The sequence below is a fragment of the Pantherophis guttatus genome, chromosome 1, assembly GCF_059756535.1.
Source record: "Pantherophis guttatus breed Tessera chromosome 1, ASM5975653v1, whole genome shotgun sequence".
Classification (NCBI taxonomy): domain Eukaryota; kingdom Metazoa; phylum Chordata; class Lepidosauria; order Squamata; family Colubridae; genus Pantherophis; species Pantherophis guttatus.
In genome coordinates, this window is record NC_142063.1 from 158,544,036 (window position 1) to 158,560,409 (window position 16,374).

Below are 16,374 nucleotides of genomic sequence, written 5' to 3' on the forward strand. Positions count from 1 at the left end.
TTGCCCTACCTGGTTTAATTTTAACTTGTATGTTTCACTATACAAAGTGAGTAAGAAACAAACATGCTTGGAGCTAAGCAGAAGCCTCAAGTATGATCGGCATTAACTTTGAGCCCTCCATGGACTTAATTTGTATTCTTAGAAAAGGAAAATGTTAAGGGACTTTGTTGCCTTCATGACCTATGGGATTTTCCCTTTTAACGTTGAACCTACAAAAGGCCACACAGTTTATGGATTGTAATTGTAGTATAGTTAGACCATATATAATTGACAGACTGGATTTTATTATAGATTTTAGTTATTTATTATTTTATACTAGAATTTTTCATTGTATATTTACATTTTTATTTGTTCTGTTCTCTGGTCTAAGACTGTGATAAATTGGGGGGCGGAAACAACTTTGAGCCCTCCATAGACTTCATTCTATTCTTAGAAAAGGAAAATGTTAAGGGACTTTGTTGCCTTCCTTATGTATGGGATTTTGTGGGGTTATGCAAAATATTTTGAGTGTGAGACATTTCTTCTGCTATGCATTTCGTTTATGTGATGAGAGTTGCAAATCAGTTTCCACCAGAGCTGATATTAAGATACTGAAGTTTCTTCTTTTTTCCTCAAGAATGTGTAGTATATGTTAGTTTATTGCACTCTTTATGTAGACAATCTATTTCTTTGTCTTGAGAGCATTGATTCTAACTCAAAGCGTTTGTTTAATTTTCTTTAGAAAAATCATTCGCTTTTTAGATTTTCAACAGGACATATGCAAAGCAGTTCTCAGTGATTGCACTGCATATATATACACACCCAGGAAGTTGGTTTTATAGTCAAACTTACCAGTTTTAACTTTGGTGTAAACAACCATTTGAGCATTTTTCCCCCTTGTTCAGAGTAGCTCAGCAAGGTATGTTGAATGGGCCAATTCAGCATATAGTGGCATATATTGCCACATGTATTGCGAGATAAACAACAGAGTCACCTGATTGCCTTCTGGGCAGTATAAATGGGAATTATTCTATAGAAGCGTATGTCCACATTCTATTGAAGTATCCTAATAGTTGTACCTAAATAGATTGTTAAAGGGATTGGATATCCAACTTTTAGACATATAAGCACAGACACAGAATTAATCTGTTTATTCGTTTGCAAACACACTTATTCCCAATTATGGGAATCAGTGCTCAAATAAAGAATTCCTTTAATTTAAGCTTTCAGATTATTTGAAATGAAACAGAATGCTGCATCTGAAAACTCACTGCTTCCATTCACTGTTCTTTTATGGATAGGTTATTCTGTTGGAGCAGGTCACTTCCTTTCTGCAAGTAGTTCAGAAGTAATTGGAGGTGCTCCCCAGCAGGAGCAGACTGGTAAAGTAAGAGCTTTTTCTTTAAAGTGGTAGATTATGAAAATACTTCTGTGTAAAAATAAATTAATAGCTTGCATGGAAGAACTATCCGTCAGAGGTTCTTTGGTGATAACTAAATAACCTGAGGCTATTTTTTTTCCACAAATGTTTTCCAAGGATACATATGCTGCTTGTTTCGGTGGATGCAACTGCCAATGTGTATTTGTGCTAGAGATGGTCAATGATCCTCAGACTTTTATCCACCAAGTATTAATAGAAGGTTCATGAAGTAATGTATTTTCATTGCTAGAAGACATCAGAGAGTGAAGTGTCCAATTCAGGCCATTGCCAAGAGAAGTTCCTAAGTTGATCAGTGTTGCACTTGAATGACCCAAGACATTTTGCTGCTTGAAGCAAAGAAGTAATGATTTCCTACTACTGATCTGTGCAGAGAAGCTGGCTGGATCAGTAGTTGAACCCTACATTGTAACTGATGGAGTAACTTCTCCTATTTCAGCTAAGACAGTAAGCAAGGTTAGGCCAAATTCTGCAACATAATCACTTTGACAGAGGAACAGGAAGTTCATGAAAGCTGCTATGGCTTACTGCAAACCCCATTGCCTCAGGCAATTGCTCCATTCAGGCCATTTCTCATTTTTCACCTTGTAGAAACACTATATTTTGTTAGCTTCTTTTCAGGGTGGATTTGATTTAAATCAAACTGATTTAAGTCACGATTTAAATCACTAGTTAGTAAGGCTTGATTTAAATCATAGTTTTCTACATAAAGACTAATTCTTGCTGGTATAACTTTAATATGCAAGTAGATGAAGATTTTTAGAATAACAACTTTTCATATTAGTTTTTTTATCCCCAGTTTAATAGGTTAATCATTCATATTTGGACAACTTTTCTGTTGTACTTAGGAAGGAGAAAAATAATCATTACCTTAATAATAACAATTTAAATAGATTTATTCAACTGAAACAATAACATTACAGCATATGTTATTTGCTTAAACAAACATCCATGTTTGTTAACTAATTTGGCTAAACAAAATATATATATTTTAAGAAACTTAGACTGTCAGCCCAGCCTACACATGAAAAACTTAAATACTGTCCTCTGTAGCTCACTTGTCATCTTCATCTTCTTCTTTGTTCATAATCTGGAAAAGAAAAACAAGCTTTCCTGCTTTATCGGGTCCCAAACGATTTCTCAGTTTAGAATGAATGAGTCCAAAGGAAGAGAATATTCTTTCAACGCCTGCAGAAGAAGCTACTGCTGTTAAAAGTGAAATCATTACTTGAACAGTCTCTAAATCCAAGTGCTTAAGTGACTTCCACCAGTTCACTGGTGTGACTTTCTTTAAAATATCTTCAGCAAACATATATTTCTTGAATGGTTCCCCCTTAGCTTTGAAGTTTATTATAGTTGGCATTACAGATGGATGATTGCTGGATACCCATGTCATAGCTAACTCCTCTTCCTCAGCACTTAAGTTTTGACCCTGATACTGGATATTGACAATATTTGCCAAAAAATGAGCTGGAGACAGTACTTGTCCCATTTGTTTTTTTAATGCGTGTAATTTAATTCTGTCCATGTGTAGTTCTGTTTTTAAGTGTTCACTCAGTTCCTTCCAAATTTCAACAGCATCAGCAATAAAACAGCTATTTTTCTGTATTTTGTTTAAAGCTTCAGAGATGGGTTTCAGGATGCTCAGCATATGTTCAACATTTCTCTTAAGTCCAATGTTGAGGATTTTGGCCGTGACAGTGCCATCTATTTTATCTCGATTTTCTTCACAAACTGTCATCAGAATAGGCCAGTTCTTGATATACTGCTCAAAACAGTCCACCACAGAGTTCCATCTAACATCTTGTGGGAGCGTTAGTTTGGTTCCACCCATCCTTTTCAGAGTTGCTGCAGCAAAATGATTGTTACGGAAGTATTTAGCAATTTCAACAACATTAGTCTTTATTTCTGGAACACTTAAGTCTTTGGCTAAGAGGTGCAGCAAATGAGCACTGCAACCAGATGTTATTAGCTTTGTATTCCCTTCCTGGTCTTCTAAATTTCTTCTCATCTTGGATACATTTGCAGCATTGTCTGTGACCAAACTGTGTACTAGACATTTGAATTTTTGTTCACATGTTGTTATAGCTTTTACTGCCACTTCTTGTAAGTATTCTGCTGTGTGTGCATTTCCTGACATATCAATTGTTTGTGCAAGGAAGACTTTCCCTTCTTCTGTTGTTATACAAGCACATACAATAGGATGATTGTGGACATTGCTCCACCCATCAATACTTAGGTTTTCTACCCTCCAGAGCTGTTGCACATTGCTCCATTTCTCTGTCATACACTTTATCCAGCAGTTTCCCTGCAACATCTGCTCTGCTGGGTAGACTGTATCCTGGTCTCAGTGATTGAACCATATTAATGAAATGTGGGTTCTCAGTCAGACGGAAAGAAGAGTTCGTTGCGTAAACAAACTGGGCAATTTTTTCATCAATTAACTCTTTTTCTAATCTGCTAGTTTTTATCACAAACTTATCTATGGTGGTTCCAGGAGGGAAGGGTTTTTTCTTTCTTTTAGGTGATAGTGATATGTGGCTGTGGGTGTCTGATGATGATGATGCTAATGAAGCACTATCCTGGATGGATAACTCTGAAACTGTAGAACAGGAGGATGGTGATCTTGAAGGTGGATAGTTTCCAGAATCCATGAATTCCCCTAAACAAAAAAGTCAATGCTGTTATTTTATTGTTTATACAATTTCTGCTTATTGTACACAGCACTGCCCCAAAAGGAATATTTGCTTTTCTTCATAACTGTACCAAATGACAGTAACATGCAGTAATAATAAGAAATATAATTTTGCTCAAATATGACAGTTCAAGGCAGTCTTTAGAAATATGATTCAATAAAAATGTTTACCAACCTGAAGATCCTGCCTGTTCAAATGTGTTTCTTTGGTCATCTTCATCACAGCACTTCTCATGATGTTGCTTCATTCAGGCCACCAGGCCTTGCATTTCTTTGTTGCAGTGTTTGCAGTTTGCACGCATGCCTGCCTTACCGATAGGTAAAGGAACTTCATTAAAATATTGCCAAACTGGGTCTCTTTTACGGCCTGCTGCCATTATAGGTTTTTTCCTCCAAGGAAAGAATGTGATAAACCTCAGGTCATACACACAAAAAGATCCAAAGACTTGTCTGTCTGTGGCTGTGCAGTATTGTGCTCAGAAAGTTTCACTTTCATTTTGTACTGCTTGTCTGCTTGCCCCTTCCTCCTCACACTTAATTTCACTTTCTTCTTGTGCAGATCTATTCCACTCCAAACAATCAGAAAAATATTGTTTCTATTCTATTAACTGAACTTCTTGAAACTTAGCACTGAAGGGGTTGATTCTGTATTCATAGGTTTGTAGAACAATAGGATTAAGGTCTTTTTCTCAACTCTGTTCATGTTATAACATTTTTGCTGTGAAGAAGAGGCATGTGATCTCTGCTAAATCAAATTCAGTTTTGAGAACTGCAAAAGTAAACCAAGCATCTGTGATAATATCTTGTAGGCAGAGAAACTCCCCAATAATCTTACAAAAACCTCTGGAAGAGCATGACATTGTGAATGGATTAATGGAACTTATTTACCAAAAAAATTAAACGTATACAGCCTTATTCTACATAATTAAAAAACTAATCTTTATTTCATGATGGAATAACCTTTGGATGGTAATATATTTTCCTCAAAAAGCATTTTATTTAAAAAAATCCGATTTAAATAAAAAAAATTCTATTTAAATTTAAAAAATCTGATTTTTTTGATTTTTTAAAAAAAAATCATTGATTTTTATCTACCCTGCTTCTTTTACTGATAAAGAAACCCCAACTTGTTGGGGGTTTTTTTTTTGTTTGTTTAGGGCCTCTGATGCAGCTGACCTTTGTTGTTTATTTCAGGTTTACATTTTTAAAATTGAACCCAAACAACTATCAATTTTAAGTGAATTAAGGGGTAAAAAGGTAATATACATTTATAAAGTTTGTTAAATGTCACGATATATTCATACATCTTAGTGATTTTATGGCTAACTATTGTCTCTTCTATGTGGATAGTTTGGTTCTTACTTCGGAGCTACTGTTTGTGCGGTGGATCTCAATGGTGATGGCCTTTCGGATTTACTAGTTGGTGCACCCATGTATAGTAAAGTCAGAGAAGAAGGAAGGGTTTATGTTTACCTCAACTCAGGTTCGGTAAGTATTCCTTCATTCTTGTTGAAGAATGTTGTGGAGTTGATTCAAACAGATAAATGATCCATTTTTAGGCCCAGCTTTTTCATAACGCTTATTATTATTATTATTATTATTATTATTATTATTATTATTATTATTATTATTATTATTATTATTATTATTTTGATAGCTTCCTTTGCATGTAGAAATGATTAACATGTTTAATATGGAAATGCAACAAATTTCTAGATAAAGCATCTATTGTGAAACTGTCAGAATATACCCTGTTTCCCTGAAAATAAGACCTCCCCGGATAATAAGCCCAATCGGGCTTTTGAGTGCATGCACTAAAATAAGCTCCCCCAAAAATAAGCCCTCCCCGAAAATATTTAAACACATGCGCAGCTGGTCCCTGCCATTTCTTCTGGTTAGGGTTAGGGAGACAGAGCTGGAAATCAGGGAAGACAGCAAGAGGAGCCCCGTCTTGCTCCACGCACCCCAAAATAATAAGACCTTCCCGAAAATAAGACCAAGTGCTTACTTCAGGGTTCAAAAAAATATAAGACATGGTTTATTTTAGGGGAAACACTGTAGTTATAAAATTTTACAGTGGTCCAAATATTTCAACTCTTCTTCCATACTATTTTTTTTCTTCTTTGCCACACATCTATAAAGAAAAGTCCTGTTCTGACTGTTAGAAGGAGCCTTTACTTCTGGAGGCACCTAAGCTTTTTCTGACTAATTTCTGTCTTGCACCTGGCTAGCTTAGAGTGATGCAAAACAGTTCTTCAGTGTCTCCCCCTCCCTTTTTAATAAAAAAAATTGGAAGATAATATCGAAAAGCTAGGAAGTACAGCTACTTCTTTATGTTTTTATAATGCTGTTGAAAGAACATTCATGGAAGTGAAACTGCCTGGGCATGTAACTTTTTAATGAAAATGGTTAGGTACAATGGATGGCTTCTTTTCCTTCAAATGTTGTTTGAACATTTGCATGGTGCCACTTTGAAAATGATTGACAGGAACTCTACTTTTTAACTTCTGGGTATGGACTTTGATTTTTCAAAGTTATATAAACAGACACTTTTAATGAAAAGGCTTTTTCATCTTATACTTGCAATTTACTAAAGTACCCTTTCATCCAGAAGCCAAGTCACTTACAGAGACTAAATGTCTCTAATTTAGCTTTCTTCTTTGTTAAATGATCCTGTAAAGGAGATGGCAGTGAAGAACTTTGTACAGCACCATTAAAATGTATTTCTACTATGCAAAAGTTGTTTTCTTCAGTTGCAGATTTAGTCAGTTACTTGTGTGATTATTTGGGGTGGGATGAGGTATGACTTCCTTAAATCAGTTTTAAGCCTTAGTAATTGCCATATAGAAAGTGTGACTGAATGACTCCAATACATAGAATATTTTAATTTGGTAACATACCTGGAGATTTGTGAGAGGTACATTTAATGGAAGCTGCATGCGGTTTGCAACTTACAAATTATATACCTAAAAGTAAAACAGAATCCCTCATGATTGTAATATATTACCTAGGAACTCAGGGATAATCAAACTTATTTTTATAGGGAGCAAAGATGATGGAGCTGCAGACAGCACTAGCTGGAAGTGATTTGTATGCAGCAAGGTTCGGTGATTCCATTGCCAATTTAGGAGACATTGATAATGATGGCTTTGAAGGTATTACGTTTTTTTTTTAAAAAAAATCTGTAGTAGTGTAAAAGGAAGAGTAGGATGCATTGCTCAGTATTTACTTGTAAATGCAGCTATTCTGAACCATGCCTGGAGATACATGTAATTATTTTAAGAGTGCAGAACTTTGATTCCACATTTACGTCTAGCAGAATATTTACAATACAGCTAATCAAAACTGATGCGTTCTCATCTAGCACCCCCTTTAATTGTAGCATTTTTTGCCTCGAGAAAAAGATTTTCCAAATTATTAATATAATTTTGTATGTAACTTTCAAGATGATGAATTCTGATTTTTAAAAAATAATGTTGACAGAAGAGCCTGGGTATGGGTTTCCATGCAACATCCTTTCCCCCTTCATTCCTTTATGTCCCCCAAATTCATTCTGATTAAACTTTTAGAGAATACTTTTAGAGAATATTCAGGGAGCATGGGACCTATTTAGGAAATGGAAGTCTATTTTGCCAGAGAAATCTGTTTCCCATTGGATTTTGCTTGGTATAATTTATAATTGACTGAAACAAATTATGTAAGAATGTATAGCAGTTGAAGTTTCTCTGCTTTACTACTTCCCCATATGATCTATGAGAGCATCTTAATAATTTCTATAAAGAGATGGAGCAAATGATATATTTCTGCTACATCTTTTAAGTTCTCCAATAGTTGATTACTATCTCTGAGGATTTATCCCCTAATACGGATCTGCCTTTCCCCCCCCAATACTCCTATCAAGATAATTCCTCATTTATCTTGTGATTCTTCTATAAAAAATAAATTGCAGGGAGGGATCTATGCCAGTCATAATTGTTTTTTTATTTAAAAAAAGAATTGTACAATGCAATTAATGCATGGTTAATTTCATTTTCCATTGCTTTTTAACAGATGTAGCCATTGGAGCTCCACAAGAAAATGATTTAGAAGGCTCGGTTTATATATACAATGGCAGAGAAGACGGAATATCACCAACTTTTTCACAAGTAGGTCTCTTTAAATTGTCCTTGGGTCTACTATTTTTAATATCTCGCTGTTACAGAATTAACTGTTTTGTTTGTTTAAGCAGACTCAATTGTCAAGAACCCCTGTTCAGTTGTCCAGTATTTCCAGATAGGTTTGAAAAATCTGCAGCATGGAGTCCTGGAAGACAATTGCCAATTTGGACTAGATAAGCTAGCATAAATTGGTTTCTCATATTCACATTTTTTTAATATTAAGCAGAACATAGAAGTGGAAAGCATGCATGGTAGGAATTTATTGACACAATAGTTCCCCAGTAACAAATTCTGTGTTATACATGCAAAGAAGGAGTGAGCTGGGGCAGAGGAAAAGGAAGGATGGAATACCTAACAAAGATCTAAATTGTCCCAATTACTTGGTACTGTCAGTGTTGACTCTTATGGGAAACCTTTATGCATGCTAACCGTATTTTGCTACTTGCTTAACAGCCCTTTCCTCTATCAGTCATTAATGGAAAAAAGACCACTTTGTATCAACCCTTTTTATTAGTATTAAATGGCAAATCTAAGTGAGTCATAATATCAGGCTTAACAGTTCACAAGTAGTCCAGCTCAGTTGTAGAAACAAGCTGCTTATGTTAACAATATTTTAAGGTAGCAGCACAAAAGTATTTGTAAAACAGAAATGCATATGGTGGTTCCAAAGCCACCTGTAGATGTTGAAAATGTTTTACATATCCCATCCCTGTCCAAAGTTGTTACCAAATTGTAATATTTAATATGGCAGAAAAAAGACAAAGTAACTAATGTTACCTATAACTAATGTAATTATAATTAATTATGAATGCATTCCTTTAAATGTAGATGGAATGAAACCAGTGCAACTTTTTCCGTCTGTTCCCCCCCCCTTTAACTTTTAAGAATATGGCCAATTTTGTCTTGGCCTGATAGACAATCTGAGGATGCTCTCAGAGCAGTTTAGCTAATCCTAAAAAGGTGTTTGGAATATTGAAAATATCATCATTTATACTTAGCACTGAATACAAAGCTCCCACAATGAAGGAAGGATGATTTTATTTTCTGTTATTTCTCTACTGCAGCTTTTTTGATTTTTGTTTTAATAATAATTTTTAGAGGATTCAAGGACATCAAATCAGCAACAGTTTACGCATGTTTGGTCAATCTATATCTGGGAGAATTGATGTAGACAGCAATGGGTATTCAGGTGAGTTTAAGTACTTTGTGTGCTTTAAATCACTTGGGCAAAGTTTTTTCATTTCTTGCCCACCTGTCTGGGACATAAACCTAAATGAATAAATCAAAATCATTATGAAGCAAATAATAAAATACAATACAACCGGCATGGAACACACAAGTTGTAAAGAGCAATTTAAAGACAGCCTTTTTATATGTAAGTGAATTAATATGCATGGTCCCATATGCATCTACTTAGCATTGAGTCTTATTGAAATAAACAGGCCTTTCCAATGCTTTAAAATTGTAGCATTGCTATGCTAATTTTTTTTTCAAACTAATGTACTGGAATTTGACAACTTGGAAAAAAGAAAATAGAAAAATAGTACCAGACATGTAATTTTATTAGAAGTCTTTAGTAGTGGGGTAAAAAGATCAAATGTAAGTGCAGTATACCTACATGTGACAGTAGTATTTTGCTCCATTCTGTATTAGTAAATCAAATTTAAGTATTCCCCTTTCATTGTAATCTTTAGTTTGTTCTGGTTCCTCTAATGTTCAGCCTTCAAAAGTTCCATCCTATCATTTTAAGAATTCAAAATAACAGCATATTCTCATGGGAAGGAGTCTTATAATTAAGTATGAAAATTCTGTGTCCTTTGAAAAGGTACTAACCATGATTTGAGTAAAGATGACTACTCCCTTGTCTCCTAAAGCTCTAAACTCACCAGAGATCACTGTCTTGTCACTGTAAGGAGCAGCTGTAAGGAGCACTTGTGGGGGATCTCAAGTTCTCTCCTTGTCTGGAGAGAGTTGGTCTACTTGCCAACTCATCATTCAACTGCAATTGTCAACCCCACTTTTAGTGGAGCAGTCTCTAGTTCATCATTTCTTCCCCAGAAGTCATGGGCAAGATAATTCTAGAGGGACCTAGAAGATACGCCACATAAAGCTTTTTAGTTTATAACCAGCACTTTGAATTGGAATCAGAAGCAACTTAGTAGGTTAGTAGTCAGATCACCACATTTTAGAAGAGTAGTAGTTTCCAAATTATCTTTAGAGGCAGTATCATGTAGAGTGCATTGCAGTCTTTAAGTTTGGGGTGCTAAGGGAATGAGTCAAGTTGTCAAAACTTCCCGATCAAAAAAGTTGAAAGACCTGGTCTTTCAATTAATGTGCCAACTGAAGTTGGGGAAAGCCTCCCAACTCTAATCCTCCATTAGCTTCTCTAGCAGGCAACTCCAGGAAGAATCCCAAATAATGAAGCACTCCTTTGGGAGAATTGCACCTCTGTCTACAGTGAACACTGAAGTTGGGATAGAGCCAGCATGATCATGGCTCCATCTTGCAAGGATTTAATTTGAACTTACTTTGACCATACAGGGTCACAGCTGACTACACAGCTTCAAGACATTGGACAAGGATTTCCACAGTATCCTCATACAGCCTGGACTAGCAGTGTGCAGTATCCTTCATCCTAGACTGGCTACTGACTTCGCCAGTGGTATCATATAAACGTTATATTGTTTAAGGGAGAGAACCAAGTCCTATTGCACTCCACAGCAGAGCTTAGCTGTTTTGTCTCCCAGGGCGGAACCAGAAAGGAGAAAGCCAATGTAACAGAGTGCCTCCAATCTACAATCTTCACCGGTGGGGTCCAGTGGAGTCCACTGGTCCAGTAGAATGCCATGAAAATAAATAGGATGGTCATATCATGAAAAACGTGTTAGGTATTGATGAACAAGACTTGTTTGTTCTATTGCTCCTTCTCTATGCTTCGAGAACATTGTTTAATTTTGTTCATGATTTACTGCAATATAAATTCTGCACTCTGGAAGCTTCTATGAGCACCACCCTTGAGAAGCAAAAAAAAAAAAAAATCATGAAGATGCTCTCTGAAGTGTTTCACCAAATGTTCCTGGCATCTTGTGTTGAGAATAGAAGCATGCAGGCATATTCACTGATATTTTAACAAGCTGATTTGTCACATTGAGGAAATAGCCTCCACATGCCGGATTTTACTTGAGAAGTTATAAAGAGAAGATTCAAAAGAAGAGTGAAATGAAAATAAAGAAATCATTATTATAATACTCATATTAACTACTAACTTAGACTTTTAGGAAGTGTGATGTGAAGATTAGATGTGTTGTACCAACACAGATGCTAATGATGTTGACAACATTCTCCTTTTCCTGTACATTGTTAGGGGTAGTTTTTAATCCAATCACATTTGCAGGCAGAAAAAAGTCCTTCAACAATTCTAGTAAATATTTCCTAGGAAAGCAAAGAGAAATAAGAAAGTGGACTGGACACTTATATTTACACATAACCAGAATGTATATCATTCTCCTCCAATTCTTCCTCTCAAATATTGTGGAAAGTGCTTTTTTGATGAGAATATTTTGTTATAACTCCTTTGTTAATTGAGTGTTTCCCCAAGTGATGCATCAGACCCCTTCAGGCAACCAACAGAAGGACAGAGGGACCGTATGTCTATGGTGCCAGATGAAATTAGGAAGCATGCACTAACTTTATCCGCACGTCCCTAGAGGGAAAATGCTTTTTATTTGCCCATTGATATGCTTCAAGGTTTCTTGACTTTTCCATATGTTCTTGATTGCATATGAAATTTGAAGCAGCAGCATGTGTAAGAGAAGGAGTCAAACTGATAAAAGCAGTGCTATGGCATCATGATGCAATTCCTGCTCTTCTTCTATATTGGATAGTGTATCATACAGAGGCCCCAAAGAAGTGGAATTTGTGCCATGATGCCACAACACTGCTTTTCTCATTCTGACAAATTCAGTAAGATCCCACAAATGTCACTGAGGCAAACTACCTGAAGAATCTTTTTCAAAATGTGAAGGGCAGGGGTGGTTATGTCCAGGGGCCCCTTTCCCATGAACATATTATTGGAAAGAAGGCTGCAGAAGCAGAGGGAATTGTAAATTACTATCTTTAGATTTTGAGCAGGAGTTTAATTTTTTTGCTATAAATAAATGCTTTTTCCATTTAGAGGACTCTACGATTTGCTTTCTTCCATTTCAGATTTCTTGTGGATTTGGAGCAGAAGTAAATAAATTAATTAAAACAATGAAGGCATATTTTGATAAATATGTTTCAGACATTCTAATCATTAAACATGTCTTAATATATCAGCCTATTCCTGTAATTAATGATGTGCAAATAGCACTTTGATGTAGTCCAGAGATGAATGTGCAATAAAAGAGAAGTGCCAAAGAGAACATTTATAATGCCTCAGTCCTCAAACTCTATTCCTGCTTTATTTGTTTATTTATTTATTTTTACAGATGTAGCAGTTGGTGCATTTTTGTCAGATTCTGCTGTATTACTGAGGTGGGTCGAACACATTTTAGGGTTAGAGGCAACTGAACTAATATATATATATATATATATATATGTATATGTATATGTATGTATACACACACACACACACACACACACACACACACACACCATATTTTTCGGAGTATAAGACGCACCGGAGTATAAGACAATGTCGGCTGGCGGCCCCCAGGGGTAGAGCCTTCTCTGTGGGCGTGCCCCACCCTCTGGAATCAACTCCCCTTGGGGCTCCGGCTGGCCCCTGACCCCCTTCGCACTTTCCGCCGCTAATTAGAAACTTGGTTATTCAAGTCCCCCGGCCTGGACTGATGGGGTTTTATATGGATTTTTAACTTTTATCTGGTTTAATTAGGTATTTTAACTTTGTACTGTGGTTATCGTGGATTTTATTGTTGTGAGCCGCCCTGAGTCCATTGGAGATAGGGCGGCATATAAGGCATATAAGTTAAATAAAATAAATAAATAAATAAATAAAATAAGACGCGCCTTGGCTTTTGGGGAGGAAAATAAGAAAAAATGATTGGCAGGTGGATCCACCTCCCAAAATACCCCCAATCAGCTGTTCCCAGAGATGAATTTTAGCAACAGGTTCATTGGTTGTGAGCTTTGTGCCTTGCTTTTTTTTTGTTTTTGTTTTTCTGCCTCTGAAAGCCTCCAAAACAGCTTCAGAAAAAAGCCTCTGAAGCTCTGTTTGGAGGCCTTTTTTCTGAAGCTCTGTTTGGGGGCTTCTTTTCTGAAGCTTCATTTCTGATGCTTTTTTCAGCCTCTGAAACCTCAGTTTGAGAAGCTGGGTGGGGCTACATTCGGAGTATAAGACGCACCCAAATTTTCACCCTCTTTTTTGGGGAAAAAAAAGATGCGTCTTATACTCCGAAAAATACGGTATATATAAACATTTAATCAGACTCTCTTATTAAACTCTGAAGTTAATCATTAAGCTATGGTATTAGTTATATCACTTAAATCTTTAATATATGGGACCATTAGGAGTTATGTACCAAGCAATGGGAACCTCAGAATTTATATATTTCACAGTCACATCTTGCTAAGTAAGATATTGCCATTAAGTGTTCATTAACAATCAGAGGATGATTTGAAGGCAAAAGGAAAAGTGGCATTTCTTCATCAAACTTTCTCAAGTTAAAATATTTATCTGTACATAGCACAAAACTCAATCTGTTTTCAAAGTATGGGTACTCTGATACAGATAGAGATTTTAACTTTCAGAAGTAGCCCAATTCTTTCATCCCCATCTATGCCTTTCTATAAATCCTCTTTATATGATCACACAGAAAGGCAAATGGCACTTTGAGCAGGAATGACAAGCAAGGAAGGAAAAAGTCAATCTCTGTTTTCGGCTCGGTACAATTCTGATCTTGTCTGCTTTTAAATAATAAGTTAGACATGCATGCTATTTAATTAATGTCATTTGATCTGTTAGAATCTAAATCCTTGTGTATGTCTTTAAAAATGGAATGCCTGGCATTATTAATATTGATAGAACATCTTGTGATCACAAATTTCCTCTTTTTAGGACAAGGGCTGTAATTATTGTGGAAGCATCCTTAAAACACCCCAACTCTGTAAACCGAACCATTCTGGACTGTGTGAGAAATGGACAACCAGCTGTGTGTGTTAATCTAATGCTTTGTTTTAACTCAACTAGCCAAACCATTCCAGGTTACATAGGTAAGCCTCTATGTGCTTAGCATTTTCATAACTGAATATTTTAAAAAATTGCTGGTGGTTATGACAAATGATAGCTGATCCATATATCAAAGCTAGTGGTTATCCACTAGCTACTATTTTATCAGTAGTTTAAAATACATGAGTGTTCTATGATCTCTAAATTCCCTAGAAATTGTGCCTCCAAAACTGGCAGCAAGATTTCCTGTCCTTTTTTGTCAAAGCAAGAAAGTAAGGCACACCAAGTGGCTAAAATTAAACCCCCCCCCTCAAAAAAGGGGCAAATTTCCATAGCAGACATCTTGGTATTCATTCATCTCTGGCAGCAAATTGGCCTGGTAACATTTAGGGGAAGGCGCTCATATGGCAAGAAGGTACAAAGACAGAGAATCAAAGAATATGAGTTAAAGAGTTCACTTCTAGAAGTCTGCTTTAGGGTGGAGGTTCCTAACTCTGGCAAAAGATAATGTCTGGCAAGGATTAGACCCAGTGATTACAAGGAATTAAAACGGCAGAAACCCAAGTCAGTAAAAAAGCAATAACAGTTCCTTCAATATCAGTCTCTGTCTTGAAAATTACTTGCTTGTCCTAAGTTTAGAAATGAAGCCTTGTAAAATTCTGCATCAAATCTTGATTTCTATATATAAACTATATATTATATAATATAAAATTTGTGTATGGTTTATATTATTAGTTTATATTATAATCTTATAGTTTGTATAATATATGCACTACACACACACACACACACACACACACACACACACTTATAGATATATAAATATATAGATATAATCCAAGAGATGAATAGTGCAACTTTTTTAAAAAATACAAGAGTTAATGTGATCTAAGATGACCCGGACTGAGGACCCGGATTGTGGGGGCAATAAGCTGACTTTGTATAAAAAAGAACACCGCTTAGGGAGGGGGCAAAAGCCCTACTAAGCAGGTATATTCAAAAGTATGAAGGCTATTGCTTAACGCATTGTAAGCCGCCCTGAGTCTCTGGAGAAGGGCGGCATATAAATCGAACCAGTAAGTAAGTAAGTAAGTAAGTAAGTAAGTAAGTAAGTAAATAAATAAATAAATAAATAAATAAATATGGTCCTAGAGAGCAAGTTGAGTTTATTAGTTAAAGGTATTAGGTTAGAGACCAGGAAATTCTGAATTCTGGTCTTGCCTTAGGCAAGGTAGTCTTTAGCCAGTTGTTCTCTCTCAGAAAAAGGAAACTAAACTAATTTACAAAACAAATTTACAAAAACGTTGTCATGAATGCTGCATAGAATTCTCCAGATATCTCTCAAAAGCATGGGCATGCACACACACACAAACATACACTATGTTAATAATTTGAAAGTAATTTATCCTGACATGATTAGCCCACAATGTTCCTCCTTAGTGGTTATGATAATAAAAAGAGCGTTCTGCTCATAATCTTGCAGGCTATGTTCCCCTAAAATATATGCGTAGGCATTTGTACTATAATTAACTTTTCAAACCAGAATAAAAAGGTTAAGTACATATTATTTTATGCATATTATTGTATCTTGGTAAATTACAAATTTAGAGCATGCTCTGGAGAAAAGCTATATGTTCTTTAAGCAGTGTTATATTTGTATGACGCAGAGAACTGTGTCACACTAAAAGACATTAACAGGTCCTCATTATTTACATGCTCGTGCACAAGCACATACCAGATTCTGAATACACATTCTGATTTTTTTTTCCTTTTAAGATTTAATAATAAAAAGTGATGTTCCAAAGATTGGACAGTAAATCCTGAAAATGTAAAACCACTTACAACTTGCTGCCTTGTTTATGTTAACATAAGTAGTAGCTCACCATCACTTTAATGAATATGGAAATCTTTTTAAAGATTTTTTAAATCCTTCCTC

General features: G+C 35.7%; 1 protein-coding gene across 2 annotated transcripts in view; it reads left to right on the forward strand.

Moving 5' to 3' along the window:
* Positions 1 to 16,374, forward strand: part of ITGA4 (integrin subunit alpha 4) — a 52,644-nt gene that overhangs the window by 13,689 nt on the left and 22,581 nt on the right. For both annotated transcript variants that reach the window (XM_034428772.3, XM_087882067.1), the window contains exons 7-14: positions 1,281 to 1,366; positions 5,307 to 5,369; positions 5,463 to 5,600; positions 7,156 to 7,267; positions 8,163 to 8,257; positions 9,368 to 9,458; positions 12,739 to 12,784; positions 14,328 to 14,482. In XM_034428772.3, coding sequence (XP_034284663.2) covers positions 1,281 to 1,366; positions 5,307 to 5,369; positions 5,463 to 5,600; positions 7,156 to 7,267; positions 8,163 to 8,257; positions 9,368 to 9,458; positions 12,739 to 12,784; positions 14,328 to 14,482 — 786 coding nt within the window. The remainder of the gene's footprint in view (positions 1 to 1,280; positions 1,367 to 5,306; positions 5,370 to 5,462; positions 5,601 to 7,155; positions 7,268 to 8,162; positions 8,258 to 9,367; positions 9,459 to 12,738; positions 12,785 to 14,327; positions 14,483 to 16,374) is intronic.